This window comes from Pogona vitticeps, chromosome 4 (genome assembly GCF_051106095.1).
Source record: "Pogona vitticeps strain Pit_001003342236 chromosome 4, PviZW2.1, whole genome shotgun sequence".
In the NCBI taxonomy this organism is placed as follows: domain Eukaryota; kingdom Metazoa; phylum Chordata; class Lepidosauria; order Squamata; family Agamidae; genus Pogona; species Pogona vitticeps.
The window spans coordinates 49,059,913-49,074,371 of record NC_135786.1 but is presented as its reverse complement, the minus strand read 5'-3'; the positions used below and the strand labels follow the sequence as shown (position 1 = coordinate 49,074,371).

Genomic DNA, 14,459 nt, shown 5'->3' with positions numbered 1-14,459 from the left:
CCAGTGACTCACAAATTGTTTAGCAAGGGATTTAAACATGCTTCAATCTCTCATTAATTAGTAACAGCAACAACAAAAGCTAGTGATAACTCTATCAATTATAAATGGAGAATTTAAGACAGTGAAACTTTGTAAGACATATATGAAACTATGTTTCCATCCAGTCCATCCTGCAAAACGGTAGCTTTTCCAAAACAAATAATCTCTATTGCCTACTAGAAACAGCAAGTGGCTCCAACAGTTTATAGCCCTGAAACTACAGAGGGAAGAGGATTCTGTTCTTATCCATCAGTCAAAACAAAAAACGAACAAAAAAGCACCATCTGCTATCAAAGCAAGTTCAAAAGCAAGGAACATCAGCCTTTTCAAAATAAGACACAAATGCTTTCTTATATCCAATCATATTTTTTTAGCCTTGAGGACCCCTACTTTCTCCCTTCTATGTGTGCTTTGAATTTTAAACTTGTAAATTAGATTACACAGGTTGTCTCCTTTATTTATAAGTATCAGTTACTTTGGTAGACAATAATTACCTAAAAGCAACAAAAAATACAGTAAACAAAAAATGATGAAGTGTACAGCATGAAAGAGAAGTGGGAATTTGTCTCCTGGTGGCTATACATTTAGCAACAGTGGCAAAGAAAACTAAGCATGTAGTGATGCTTCAATTCACATGAAAAGTCTGAAAGAGCCCTGAATATGTAAGCTGGATGACATAAGGGGCCTTTGTAATATGGAATTCATGGCTTCTAAGGGTGGAAAGCAAATCCATTCCTAGCTATCCTTTCACATTTACTGGATTAGGTTCAGATTGTTACAGGTTACCAAAGATTTACTCACAATTATATGTCATTATATTCATATACAGATAAGACAGCATTTGGGACTACTGTGGTCAATGAGTCCTACTCTCATGTAAAGAAGAATGCAGCTATAGCCTGAGGCTGCAATCCTATGGACATTTTACAGGGAATAAATTTACTGAAGTCAGTTATATACACATCATTATGATTATGCTACATGACAATTGATTCAAGAAACTCCTTTAATGGATATGCTTAAAATAAGAAACCATGTGTGAATTACGTATAGGATATTAGAACTGTCTACCCACTAAAGCTAAAACTGTGCTCACGACCTGGGGTTCAAATCCCAGGTAGCCGGCTCAAGGTTGACTCAGCCTTCCATCCTTCCGAGGTCGGTAAAATGAGTACCCAGCTTGCTGGGGGGGCAATGTGTAGCCTGTATAATTAAAAATTGTAAACCGCCCGGAGAGTGCTTGTAGCGCTATGGGGCGGTATATAAGTCAAATAAAGAAAGAAAGAAAGAAAGAAAGAAAGAAAGAAAGAAAGAAAGAAAGAAAGAAAGAAAGAAAGAAAGAAAGAAAGAAAGAAAGAAAGAAAGAAAGAAAGAAAGAAAGAAAGAAAGAAAGAAAGAAAGAAAGAAAGAAAGAAAGAAAGAAAGAAAGAAAGAAAGAAAGAAAGAAAGAAAGAAAGAAAGAAAGAAAGAAAGAAAGAAAGAAAGAAAGAAAGAAAGAAAGAAAGAAAGAAAGAAAGAAAGAAAGAAAGAAAGAAAGAAAGAAAGAAAGAAAGAAAGAAAGAAAGAAAGAAAGAAAGAAAGAAAGAAAGAAAGAAAGAAAGAAAGAAAGAAAGAAAGAAAGAAAGAAAGAAAGAAAGAAAGAAAGAAAGAAAGAAAGAGTATTTCTGTGACTTCTTACCTTCCCTTTTGCATTCCCTGTATAGATATACTCCCCTCGCCGGTCAAAAGAAGCCACCACATTCAGATCAGAGTCATCATCCACTGGTAGAACGACATGTTTTGAATCAGACAGAGTTAGCATGACTGGGGCAGACTTCATGGGACACACCAAGACCCTGTTTCTAAAATAAATAAATAAATAAATAAATAAATAAATAAATAAATAAATAAATAAATAAATAAATAAATAAATAAATGTCAGAATTGCTCTTTTGTTTTATGTACTCTATATTCAGATTCAGAACTAATAAATTCCACTGTCTTTCGGACTAAAATTGAATAGCAAATTTATTGCTACTTTGGAAGTTGACAGAAAGTCGTATAAAATGTAGCTATTTCAAAAAAAATATATCTAGAGAACAGCGATATAAACAGTGTCATATTCTTTCTGGAGTTCAACAGCAACATATTTTACATGTTGTGAAGCAAGGTTTGGGGGGAAATGAAGGAAAGAAAAAGATGCAAGAGCACCATCTAGTAAGAGCTTAGAAGATGTGGGTGGAGAGAATGATGTTTTGATCAGTTAAGATGCAGGACGTCTACAAACCCAATCATACAATTTAGAATTCTGCAACATAGGGATAAATACAAAATGCATGTCTTCTTTTCTACAGATTTAAAAAAAAACAGCAAGCAAACACTGGAGTGCTTCTGGGATAGGAAATCCTTCTGAATTCACCTACAGAGCTGAGTGTCATCAATGTGTTGATGATATTTAGTTGTAAACTTCTCAGTGCCTTCAGAGTGGACAGATCATTGCTGATATAAACAATTTGGTACACCAGTAAACCAATCAGTGTGCTGAACTAGCATCACCAATGGCCACCTTTTGTATATGAATATAGATTTCCATTTTCCATTTCTACACAAGCCTGGCCAATTTAAGTTTTAACTATTTTACTACAAAGCACAGACTAAAATACTGATTTAAATAATATAAACTAAAAATGAATAATTTTTCTACAATTTAGAACCTACTCCACAAAAAGAGCACTTTAATATTACTTACTGATCTCGGGGATGGTACTGGACCTTCAGGATAGGAGATGGGAAACGAAACCTTTGGTCGCAATCACCAGTAAGAACATCCCACTGAGATACCATATTATCAGTGGATGCGCTCACCAGTTTGTGGCCATCTCGACTCCAACTGGAAGACAAAAATCAAGATCCTTTGCCTTTATCTTCATAAAAATAGTGATAAAAAGAGAGTTGCATGGACATATAGAGATGAAGATGGAAGAAGAGAAGGATAGAAAGAATATGTAGGTTTGACCCCTACTTTGGGCTCTGGCCATACTGGCATGCAATCTCCAGAGGGGTTATACAAAAATGTTGTTCTTGGACTGAAAATTCCTCACTTCTGTTCTATACCATTAAAGATGGGGCTCAAATCAAATGCAACTAGAAAGCAATGAAGTTACTGCAAAATAAAATTACAACTCTACGGTTCTCAGAGTAAACTATTTACAATAAACATGACCTATGACTTTCTCATTAATTTGAAGCCCTATAGGACTTCAAAAATACACTCAAATATTGTGTTAAAACTGTTGAAAATATACGAAATATCCACAGATCAGGTGGAAATGTAGCCTTTAAAATGCAAGGCAACATTTCTAGACTAGAAAGCACAAACTAAAATGGTACATGTAATGAGGAAAAATATTTAAAGTCAATGACCAGAACTGAAAGAACCATACAATAAGTTCCATGGGTCCAAGAGATATTAGATTTCCTTTTCTTATAGCAAAGTAAGCTGTTTTTGAAATGGAGAAAAGTTAGTTTTCAGAACAGTTTATTGATATTGTGTGGGAAGAAGGGTGATTCTGTGTCAAAAAGGAAGGAAGGAAGGAAGGACCTTCCCACTAGCATTAATGTAAGGTTTATGCAACTTGTCGTAGCTGTCTCAGCTATATGCTTGCTCATACACCTAGCTGTGCAATGGAGATGCACAGATTAAACACAATATTTGTCTAGAGAAAAGATGCCTGAGGGGGGACATGACTGACATGTATAAAATTACGCAGGGGATTGATAAAGTGGATAGAGGGAAGCTCTTTTCCCTCTCACACAATACCAGAACCAGGGGACATCCATTCAAACTGAGTGTTGGGAGAGTGAGAACAAACAAAGAAAATATTTCTTTACCCAGGGTGTTGTTAGTCTGTGGAACTCCTTGTCACAGGATGTGGTGATGGCATCTGGCCTAGATGCCTTGAAAAGGGGACTGGACAGATTCCTGGAGGAAGAGTCCATTGCAGGTTACAAGCCATGATGGGGATGCATAATCCCCAGTCAGAAGGAAGGTGCCTCCAAATGCCAGATGCAGGGGAGGGGTATCAGGAGACAGGTATCTCGTGTGCTCCCAAAGGCATCTGGTTGGGCCACTGTGAAAAATAGGAAGCTGGATTACATTGGCCCTTGGCCTGATCCAACAGGGCTCTTCTTATGTTCTTATGTATGTTCTTGGACCTCATCAGTTATCCACAATTAGTCATGTCAAATTACATGAATCTCAGGCAAACACCAATAGGACAGGATTCTGGCCAATATTCACTTTATGAAAACAGATTTTATCTTTATCTGCTCATGTATGAAGTTCACATGAAGCTCAAAATGCATGTATAATTCCCACCTCCGCACATATACACAAGCTATGGATAGTGATCACTTGTAGGGAAACCGAGCATTTAGTGTTAAGACAAATATTTTGATTTGTGAAAATGATACGTAAGCTTTAACTTGTGAACATATGCAGGGCATATTCTATTTTCAACCCAAACTGCTGACATACTATCTACAGATCATATTTAGCTGATATTAAGGTAAGTTCTTACCATAAAGAGCAGACTGGATGGATATGGGCACTTATAATTTTTGCTATGCCCCTTGTCAAGAAGTCCCAAATGACAATTCGACCATCATTACAACCCACTGCTAGGAGAGTGCCCCACCTATTAAAAGTGCATGTAAGAGCCATACTAATACAATCCAGGGTGCCATCAGCTTCCTGAAAACAAAACAGACATTTTTAAACAGTATTTTTAAATCTTTACCTCTCTAAATTGTTTTGAACAAAGAAAGCCAATTCCATTTGTGAGATGATTCAAAAACTTACCACAAAATTAATATACTGTACAGAAAGTAACCAAAAGTTGAAGAAGGACATTTTTGCAATGGATACATTTGCTTGATGTGGTTTAATACAAACCAAATACTCACACCACAGTTCAGCAAAAGTAAGTATGTTTCAAACAGCAAATCAAACCAAATAATATTAGAACAGCATGTATCTAACAGTAAAGGCATTTACCTCTGGATAGTTCTGCCCAAATGATTCTGAAATAAAACAGAAGCAGAAACCATGAAAAGAGTATACAACATCACACTCATCATGTTATAGAATACATCAGTGTTCAAGGTGAAAATGAGCTGTAATATTCTGACATAACAAATCTGATGCTTTAAAAATGGTATGCAGTGTGTGGGTACATGCTTCAGAATCTGAAGAATGTTTGGTGACAAAGTACAGCCAGTTTAATATATTCTTAAGTGACAAGACAGAAACAAATACGGTATTTGAGCACCACTGCTTAGCATGGTGTAACATTTCCCAGAAGAACAAAATGTAAATGTGTGGCAACAAAACAGCAAAACATTGTCAGACAACCCTGAAAAGTCTGGTCACCAGCAGCCTTTTCCTTCAAAATGGCAGCATTCTAGTTGCCTAAGGTAAAAATTATCAGAAGGGACTTTTCTCCCTCATTGTCCCTAGGCAAAACAAAACAAAACATAATGTTCTCTTTGATGGAGAAACTGCTATTAAATTTAAGGAACTCTATGCCTAGTCCTACTACTAAGGGAAAATATAGTATTTTTTCTGAGATGGACCTCTGAAACTAGCTGTCCAGTGGGGCTTATTTAAGCACATAATTGTCCAGTAAACAATGTTCAGACACATTAATAGAGTCCTTTAACCTGAGATGATATGCCTATTTTTGGAGTATTAGTTATAACCCATTATTGTTCCTGTTACTTTATCAAGTCTTTTGCATGCTAACAAAATAAGATAAAGATGAAAGGAAGTCAATACATTTGAGAGAAAGAATCTGTGCTCTAACATTACTTTTGAAAGACTCAGGAGCAAGCATCAATGCAAGATTTGTTCCCAGTGCAACATAAAAGGAAGAATTCCTCCCCTCCCAACTTAAGACTACAATAAAGAAGAAAAAGGTTAGATTTGCCTTTAATGGCTGCTGTTGTTTAAAACTGATGTGCTTTGCATTTTTAAAAACACTGCACCTAGGATGGAGAATGGTCCATACATGGTTTAAATGCATAAATTTAATGTAAACCCTAGTTTGGCCCTGAGCTTTGCTCCTATTCAGGGAATGATCGGTATTTGAGATCAAGCAAATCTGAGGTCACACATTTCCTATTACCAGGTTCTTTTGGTTTTGTCACCCCATGTACTGTATAGAAACTCCCTTTTGCTTTGTTGTCCCATGTGTGCCATGGATCATTTGCATACATTACTTGGAGCTCACTACTCTGCAAGCACTTTCCACAGAGAAACTATGCTCTGCTTAAGCCACAATGAAGTCCAGTTTTAAAAATTCCATTCATGAGCAGTTTGCACATCAATGTTCTATCATGACTGTGGGATAGGCAGTGGCCTTGGGTAGCTGTTTGATTTCTTCAAGCACCTTGTTTGCTGTATTCGCAAAGGCTTTCACAGCCAGGATCTAATGGTTGTTGTGGGTTTTTCGGGCTTTTTGGCCATGTTCTGAAGGTTGTTCTTCCTAACGTTTTGCCAGTCTCTGTGGCTGGCATCTTCACTCCCAAGCCAACTACACCAGAGCACAGAGTGCTGTCCTCTGAAGATGCCGGTGCTGTCCTCTGAAGATGCCGGCCACAGAGACTGGCGAAACGTTAGGAAGAACAACCTTCAGAGAGCTCGAAAAACCCACAACAACCACCTTGTTTGCCTTTACTACTGAGAACAGTCCAAGTGGCAAAAGGATTAAGGCATACCATCTAAGATTACTTACTAGAAAGTGAAACCCACTAAGATCAGCGAGTCTTTTCATGCGAATATGGCTAGAAGTAGGCTCCACAGGGTAATGTTGAAAGAGGCTGGCCAAAGGAGTCAACTGAGAAACTGAACCCATATTGAACAACTAACCCACACTTACTAACACCATTTCACGGAGCTGCTTCACACCTGACTAAATGCAGCAGCACAAGGCAAGCTGCGGGAGGCGACGGCCACGGCCAGGGTGCCAGAGAAATGGCCAGAAGCTGCCATGGCAACAGAGCCACGCGTGTCAGATCGCTCAGCACAGAGACCAGCTGGGGAGGCAGGGATGAGGCAAAGCGGTGCCTTGTGAGCGTGCCAACTTTTGTCACCGTGATAATAGCCATGGCCAGCCAGAAGGGCAGGGTGCTCGAGGTCGACCTGCCACCTCCAGGCCGCCGTTATCTCGCTCTCTTTCTCCGTATCGGAGTCTTCTTGCACTTGTGCTGAGCGTTGCCGCGAGCGACCCACGGACAGCCTGCCCTGGCCATGGCCGGCTTCACTGTCGCCCCCTCAGGGGACAGGTCGGCACGGCTCGAACCCGCCCAAGGCAGCCTTCCTTCCAGCAAGGACGCCTCCTGCCCTCAAGCAGCCCCCGCAATTTCTCCGCTCCCCGACCCAGCCTCGGATGTCCCGGCACTTTGGGAACTTCACGGCCCCGCACCCCCCTCGCGCATCGGCCCCGCAACCCCATCTGCCAACGGCCTCCCCGCCTCCTGCGCCCTGCCCGCCTCCCACTCCACCAAGCAGGAAGGAGCGCCCAAAGGAGCAACTTTAACTCACGCACCCAATAGCTCCAGGTTCATCTTGGCCACTCTCTCGCTCCGTCCGATCCCGCTCCGAAGCCAAGGACCCAGGGGCCCTCACTCCGCAGGGGCTGCCCCCGGGCCGCCTGACAAATATGACTCCTCACTCCTCCCATCGGTCTCGCTTTCTTTTTATACCCACATTGGACCTTGTTACTCGCTCTCGACGGTTAAAGAACGGCACAAACAACGTTGCAGAGGGAAGAATTGGTGTTTGGAGCAAGCCGGCAATGCTAAGGACAACTCGGAATCGCAGTACTGACTATAATGAACGCCGGCCTGAAACAAGGTGGTGCGTGAGGAAAGTTCCGGGATGGCAGTTTGGGAGGAGGGGGCGCAAAGGAAAACGGGAAGGGAGGCTATAGCTTTGTGACGCTTCAGGAAAGAAGATGGGTGCGAGCCTTCGGGAAAAAGATGTGGAAAATATAAGGCGCTGAAATGGCTTTGTATTTCAGGTACAAACATTTGTAAGGATGAGAGGTCTGAAGCCATTATCCTGTTCACAAACGCATTTAGCCGAAGCTGAGGCTCTAATACTTTGGCCATCTCATGAGAAGAGAGGACTCTTTGGAAAATACCTTGATGTTGGGAAAGTGTTAAGGCAAGAGGAGAAGGGGACGACAGAGGACGAGATGGTTGGACAGTGTCATCGAAGCAACCAACATGAATTTGACCCAACTCCGGGAGGCAGTGGAAGACAGGAGGGTCTGGCGTGCTCTGTTCCATGGGGTCGGACACGACTTAACGACTAAACAACAACATGAAACAAAGATTATCTACATTCTTGTATTTCTGATCACCATATGTGGGTATGAAAGCTGAACAGGGAAGAAAGCTGACCGGGGGAAAAATGATTTGTTTGAAATGTGCTGGAGGAGAGCTTTGCAGATTCCCTGGACTGCCAGAAAGACGGACAAGTGGGTCCTTGATAATTAAAAAAAAAAATCAAGTCTGAACCATCTCTAGAGGGGAAAAGGATGAAACTGAAACTGTACTAATTTGGACACATCATGAGAAGGCAGGATTCTTTGGAAAAACCAATGTTGTTGCAAAAAATGGAAGGCAGCAAGAAAAGAGGAAGACCAGATATTGCATGGATTGACTCCTGTCGCCACAGGCTTGAGTCTGCAAGAGAGGAGCAGGGCAGCTGATGACAGGACATTTTGGAAATCATACAGTTGTCATGAGTGAGAGATGGCTTAACGGCATATGATAACAACATGAAACAAAAATTGTGTTGTGGTAAAGACAAGTAGATTTATTTCAGTGTGAGCATTTTTGGACTACTGTACATGACTTTCTTCAGACATATAGGTTATAATATTGTGACCACATGTTTATATACATAACATGCATACTTGTGGGAGTGGGGACCAACTGTATTGGGATACAGAAACTAAGAATTCCTTTACAATTGGTACCACATTTTCAAAATATTTTTAATGGAAATATTCTGGAAGTAGGTAATTACCCAACTCTTCCATAAATTCTGTTGATTCAGTGGGCCTATCCTAGTTGCAGTTTAATATGCTAAGCAACAGTTTTAGCCACAATTTGCTAAGACGCCCCCCCCGCCCCCGTTAAAGTCTTTAGATGCACACTGGAATGTCCCATGAATAGGACTATTTTTTTAGTTATCTCCTCTGAATCTAAATATTGTAGGAAAACGGGGAGATTTGAACAAGACATTTGTGAGGAACACAGTTGATTTCAGCTATATCCATAAATTCTATTGTTCTTCTAAAAGTCAGATACCAATACAGTATTTCTTATATCTATATTTATCAGCTGTTGTTTTGCTGGCTTTTTATGTACAGCCAAAATCAGAAAGTGTCATGCACCATATCTTTTTAAAAGTTGGGTGTTTCATTCTGTTTACAGAACTGTCTTGTGCATGGCTTTGGGAATTTCTGATCTCAACACAACAAACTTTTTCTAAATTCAGAATTATTTCCTTCATCAATTCGGAGACTACAGCCTAACCATCGTGGATCAGTTGACAAATACTTTGCATTAGTTAAGTATCTATTGCCAGGATGTTTGTGCAATCAACACTTTGGAAGCTCTTTACAAGTGTTACTAATGCACTTTTCATCTTCTGTGTACCATTCCACTTGGTCCTCACCTAAAATTCTGTATGCTGTCTATATAAACTTGTAACCTCAATATTTTACTCCATGTGTCTAAAGAAGTGAATTGCAATGCACAAAACCTTACACAAAAATAGTCTTTAAAATGTCACAATCTTTCCACCTCTCATTTTTGTTATGAATGCCTGTAAACTTACCTGACAATGCCAGTTCTAGGGTAGATACGTACAGACTAACACAGCTGTTACTTTGAAAATTCTATGGGTAATTTTTATGGACTTTTACTGGCTGAGTACTATGCTTTTTTAAATAGCTGTTGTGGCAATTTCCTCCGAAGCTCCTATCCCCCAGGCCTTCACGAGGCTCTCGCTCTTTCTTGTTCGCTGCCACCAGATATCAATGCTTTAATATCAGTTACGTATGGAGGCAAGTGTGCTGTTAAAACGTAAGTCTTTTATTTTTTCAGGGAAGTTATTAGCTGATACGTATTCATTAGATCAATCACAGGCTGCCAATCACTTATATTTGAATCTAATCAGATACAACTTCAAAACTCTTTTAACACTCTACTTCAATCTAGACTCTTACAGATGTCTAACTCTCTCTCTAGTCACTTTCAAGATACAGTCTCTTTCTCCCAGATTCCCTCTCAGGCTCCCTCCACCAGTCTTTATATCCAGCTCCCTCCGCCCGCCCCCCTTGGCTCTGCCTTCCATCCACTCATAGGCTCCTTCTTCACTGTTCTGCGAGGGCAGGGCTGTTTGCTACAGCTGTGATGTGAAATTGCTTTCAATTTGTTTTAATGTATTACATTTCATAGTGTTTTTTTAGCAATTTAAGTTTCTGTGACTCTGTAACTTTTTAGTTCATATTGTTATGACTCACCCTGAGTCCTATTATTTGGGATAAAGGCAAGATATAAACCAAACAACTGCTTGCAAAGCTTCTAGAAATCTGCTAGAATTTTTATTCAATATTTATTAAACCAGCCTCCTTCCTTTAAAAGCTGCGGCTACAACACTGTTACAGAGCAAATGAATTAGGTGTGTGCATTTTTGAGTTTTTTGACTGTAATTCCGAGAATTCCTCAAGCAAATTCTGGGAGTTTCAAACAACGCATGCTTGATTACAGCTACCTTTTGCTCACTCAAGCAGGGCCTGGAGCCACACTGCCCATTTGGGTCAATTTAGGTTGCTTTCCTAAGAACTACAACTTCCAGGAATCACTGTGGCAACTTCCAATTTATTTATTTATTTATTTTACATTAACAAGAGGAAACAAAGGTAGGAGAAAACCATGCAAATTCAGCAGGCCCTGCTCCAGGTGAGCAGAAACAGGTGTCTGTAGATGCATTTGCAGGCTGAAACTCCCAGAATTCTGCCTGGGGAATTCTTGGAATTGATGTCCCTAAAAAAATATGAAGGCATACACCCATACAAATTAACATATAGTATAGCAATCAGAAAAGTACCTTTATCTACCCTTAAGGAGGTGGTGATGAGGATGGCACACAAGCATTATTTATAATACATAGCAGTGTATTATTTTGATTGTTCTCTTCTTAATTGTATATGGAGAATAGTATATAAAGAGTGACTGTTATGTTCTGATTTTCAGTTGAAATGCTAGAGAGCTTTTCTAGATAGTTGTCCAAGTGACCATTTCTATTAACTGATGTGCCTTTTTTCAGGATAACAAATATACCTGTGGCACATGTAAAACTTTTAAAGAGAAAGATGGCATATAAATAAAGAAAATTAAATAAATAAATACAAAATTGGCTATGTCTTTGAAAACATCTTTAGTGTATCTTTGTCATCAAGGTTCCTAAGCTGTGAATATTTACTTTTATATTTTTATTATTTTATATTTGTATTATTTTGTATTAGAAAATAAATTATGATATTAAACAAATATGCATGATATTTCAAACAATGGTGTCTGCAACTCTGTAGAATCTGCTCAAGGAAAGATGTTTCAGTTCTACCCAGATTATGTATATTGAATTTTCCTTCCCAATCTTGGTGACACACACACAAAGGAGATAAGCACTGTATCAGACAAATTGAAATATTTAATTTACACACTAAATTACACACTAAAATATGACAATGATGGGAGAGAGATGTTTATCTCAGCTTTCAAGTCCTGCAAGACCCGTCATCAGGGTGGGCACTACAGATCTAGGTGCACATACATAGTCCAAGGATGAAGTTATCTTCTTTGTGGTGGGTGAAATAATGCTGGAATTACTGCAGTCTTCTACTTTCTCCAACATGAGGGTTTAGAAGCCAAGTGATAAAAATGTCTCTCATTCATCTACAACTTTCATCATGCTGCTGCTTTTATCTACTATCTGGATGCTTTCTGGTATGTGACTGAGGAGTCCATCCATTTTATCTATAATTTTGAGGATGCACATGCTTGAAAGCAGGCTTTGTGGTCCCAAATTTCTGAATGGAAAATAAAAGACCCAAGGAGGCACTGCAGGTCTCGAGAGATTTTCATGGGACCTAGAGATGGAGGAAATTCCCCTCTTAATGTCTTTTCTGGGATTCTATTCTTTGCAAATGGGATTTCTGAGGACCACTTGATACCCACACAAATGGAATCTTTTCCTATGGGAACTCTTCCTAAGCTTGACACATGGCAAAAAACAGATTTAAAAACTACATGAAGTGGGCAATCAGAATAGATACTGCAAAAGCTTAGCTTGGAGGTACTTCTACTAGGACCACAGCAGACTACAGACTGAATGGCAGTGACTCTCCAGGTTATCAAAGAAGAGTCTCTTCCAGCCCTAAATGGAGATGGTGAGGAATACATCTAGGAACTTCTGCATGCAAAGCATGTGCGTTGCCACCAGCCCCCCATTTTATACATTCATCAATTGACCCATGTTCCAATTTGCCAGCAGACCAAACAGATCTGCTATTGCCAAGCTAAATTTCTAGAAACTGTTAACATATATTTAAAAACAGGATCATTACCTGTAGCAACTTAAGGGAATTGTGTGTTGTTTTTTGTACTGATCCACTTTCAGAATAATCACCTTTATGACAAAGAGAACACTGATGAAATTTGCAAAACAGGCACTTTTTGCCAGGATCTCTGCTGAAAAATAAAGGTTTTATCCATCAGTACAGAGCCTGCAAAATTTGGTTTAACAGATGTCTTTAATGTGTTTAGAAGAAATGTGAGCTTGACAAACCCTTTTTCAGATTCATACTCTTAGGCACCAACATTTTTTGGCCAACAACATAATTAAAAAGGCTGGAAACCTTATGCTCTTCTATTGCCAAGTATTAAGTGTTGTAGCAGTAAAACAGAAATAACCCTTGCTGAATAAATGTTTTTGACTCAGCTGTATATGGCTGCTCTGCTACCCTATAAGGTGCTTAGGATCAAATATTAAAAAGGCATTTCTTGCATATCTTTTTAGTAACCCTATGAGAGTTCCCTGGACTGCAAAGAGAACAAACCTATCAATTCTAAAGGAAATCAACCCTGAGTGCTCATTGGAAGGACAGATCCTGAAGCTGAGGCTCCAGTACTTTGGCCATCTCATGAGAAGAGAAGACTCCTTGGAAAAGACTTTGATGTTGGGAAAGTGTGAAGGCAAGAGGAGAAGGGGATGACCGAGGATGAGATGGTTGGACAGTGTCATCGAAGCAACCAACATGAATTTGACACAACTCCGGGAGGCGGTGGAAGATAGGAGGGCCTGGCGTGCTCTGGTCCATGGGGTCACGAAGAGTCGGACATGACTAAACGACTGAACAAACAAAAATGTGGAGACACAAGCATTCCTCTAACACAGGTTACATCGTAAGTAGGCAAGTTAGGTTTGTGAGCCAATATGTGGTCCCTCAAAATTAAGCAATGCTGCGTGTATTACCTATTTGAAGAGAGATCACTCTATCTCAGGGGTGGGCAATTAATTTCTATAGGGGGCCACATGAAAAATCTGAACTGTGTTCGGGGGTGGGTAGTAATAGGCCCCCATTGAGTGAGGCCCTGCGGTGATCAAACTACAAGGCTGACGTAGTCAACTCCCTAAACTTTTTAGGGAGTTAACTATGTGAGCGTTGTAATTCGTTCACCGGGGGGGGGGGGGGGGAGGAAAAAAACCTAACACTGAGCTAACTCACCTATCCTCCGTTCCCCCATGGCCTTCCTCTCCAACTGTCTTCTATCCTGCACAGGCAATGTGGTGCATCATCATGTCGCTTGCGCAAGGATCGCTTCTGGCCTCTTGAGCCGCAGGCTCCACAGCCTGCAGCTCAAGAGTAACAGTCAAAACTCACAAGATCCCAGCGTCAGATCTCACAAGTTTTGCTTACTGTCGTGCTGAGTGACTGGAGCCGGAGCTCCAGCTCACTCAGCAGCGACGGGCAGGCCGGATAGGAGCGGCCCGCGGGCCGCACTTTGACCAGGTCTGCTCTATCTAGATGCTTTCAGGAGCTGGAATTCTGCCAGAAAAAAAAAGGTGCAAGAAGCCTTAGGAGCAGCTCTAGGACATAACATATGGTCCTAGGACTGAATTTGGCCTATCCTTTGGTATGCTATCACTTACTAATATAACCAACGAATGGATACTGTATCAGTTATAGTGCAGTGTACTAGGAGAAAAAAAGTGTAGGAATGACCAGTGAGAGATTGTGGGCTTTTCAATGGCATTTATAGAGGTTTCTACGGGTATTTCAGCCCACATAAAACTGGTA

At 40.2% G+C, this 14,459-nt stretch overlaps 1 protein-coding gene across 5 annotated transcripts in view; it reads right to left on the bottom strand.

The window, feature by feature from the left end:
- Positions 1-7,758, bottom strand: part of RBBP5 (RB binding protein 5, histone lysine methyltransferase complex subunit) — a 33,845-nt gene extending 26,087 nt beyond the window's left edge. For 3 of the 5 annotated variants that reach the window (XM_020797269.3, XM_020797289.3, XM_020797299.3), the window contains exons 1-5: positions 7,626-7,758; positions 5,075-5,100; positions 4,599-4,771; positions 2,768-2,908; positions 1,718-1,880 (exon numbers count right to left, since the gene is read on the bottom strand). In XM_020797269.3, the coding sequence (XP_020652928.1) occupies positions 1,718-1,880; positions 2,768-2,908; positions 4,599-4,771; positions 5,075-5,100; positions 7,626-7,644 (522 nt within the window). In that variant the 5' untranslated portion in view covers positions 7,645-7,758. Of the gene's footprint in view, positions 1-1,717; positions 1,881-2,767; positions 2,909-4,598; positions 4,772-5,074; positions 5,101-6,812; positions 6,835-7,625 lie in introns of those variants that run through there. The other 2 variants (XM_020797259.3, XM_020797279.3) reach the window with 2 other exon arrangements.
- Positions 7,759-14,459: the final 6,701 nt, after the last annotated feature.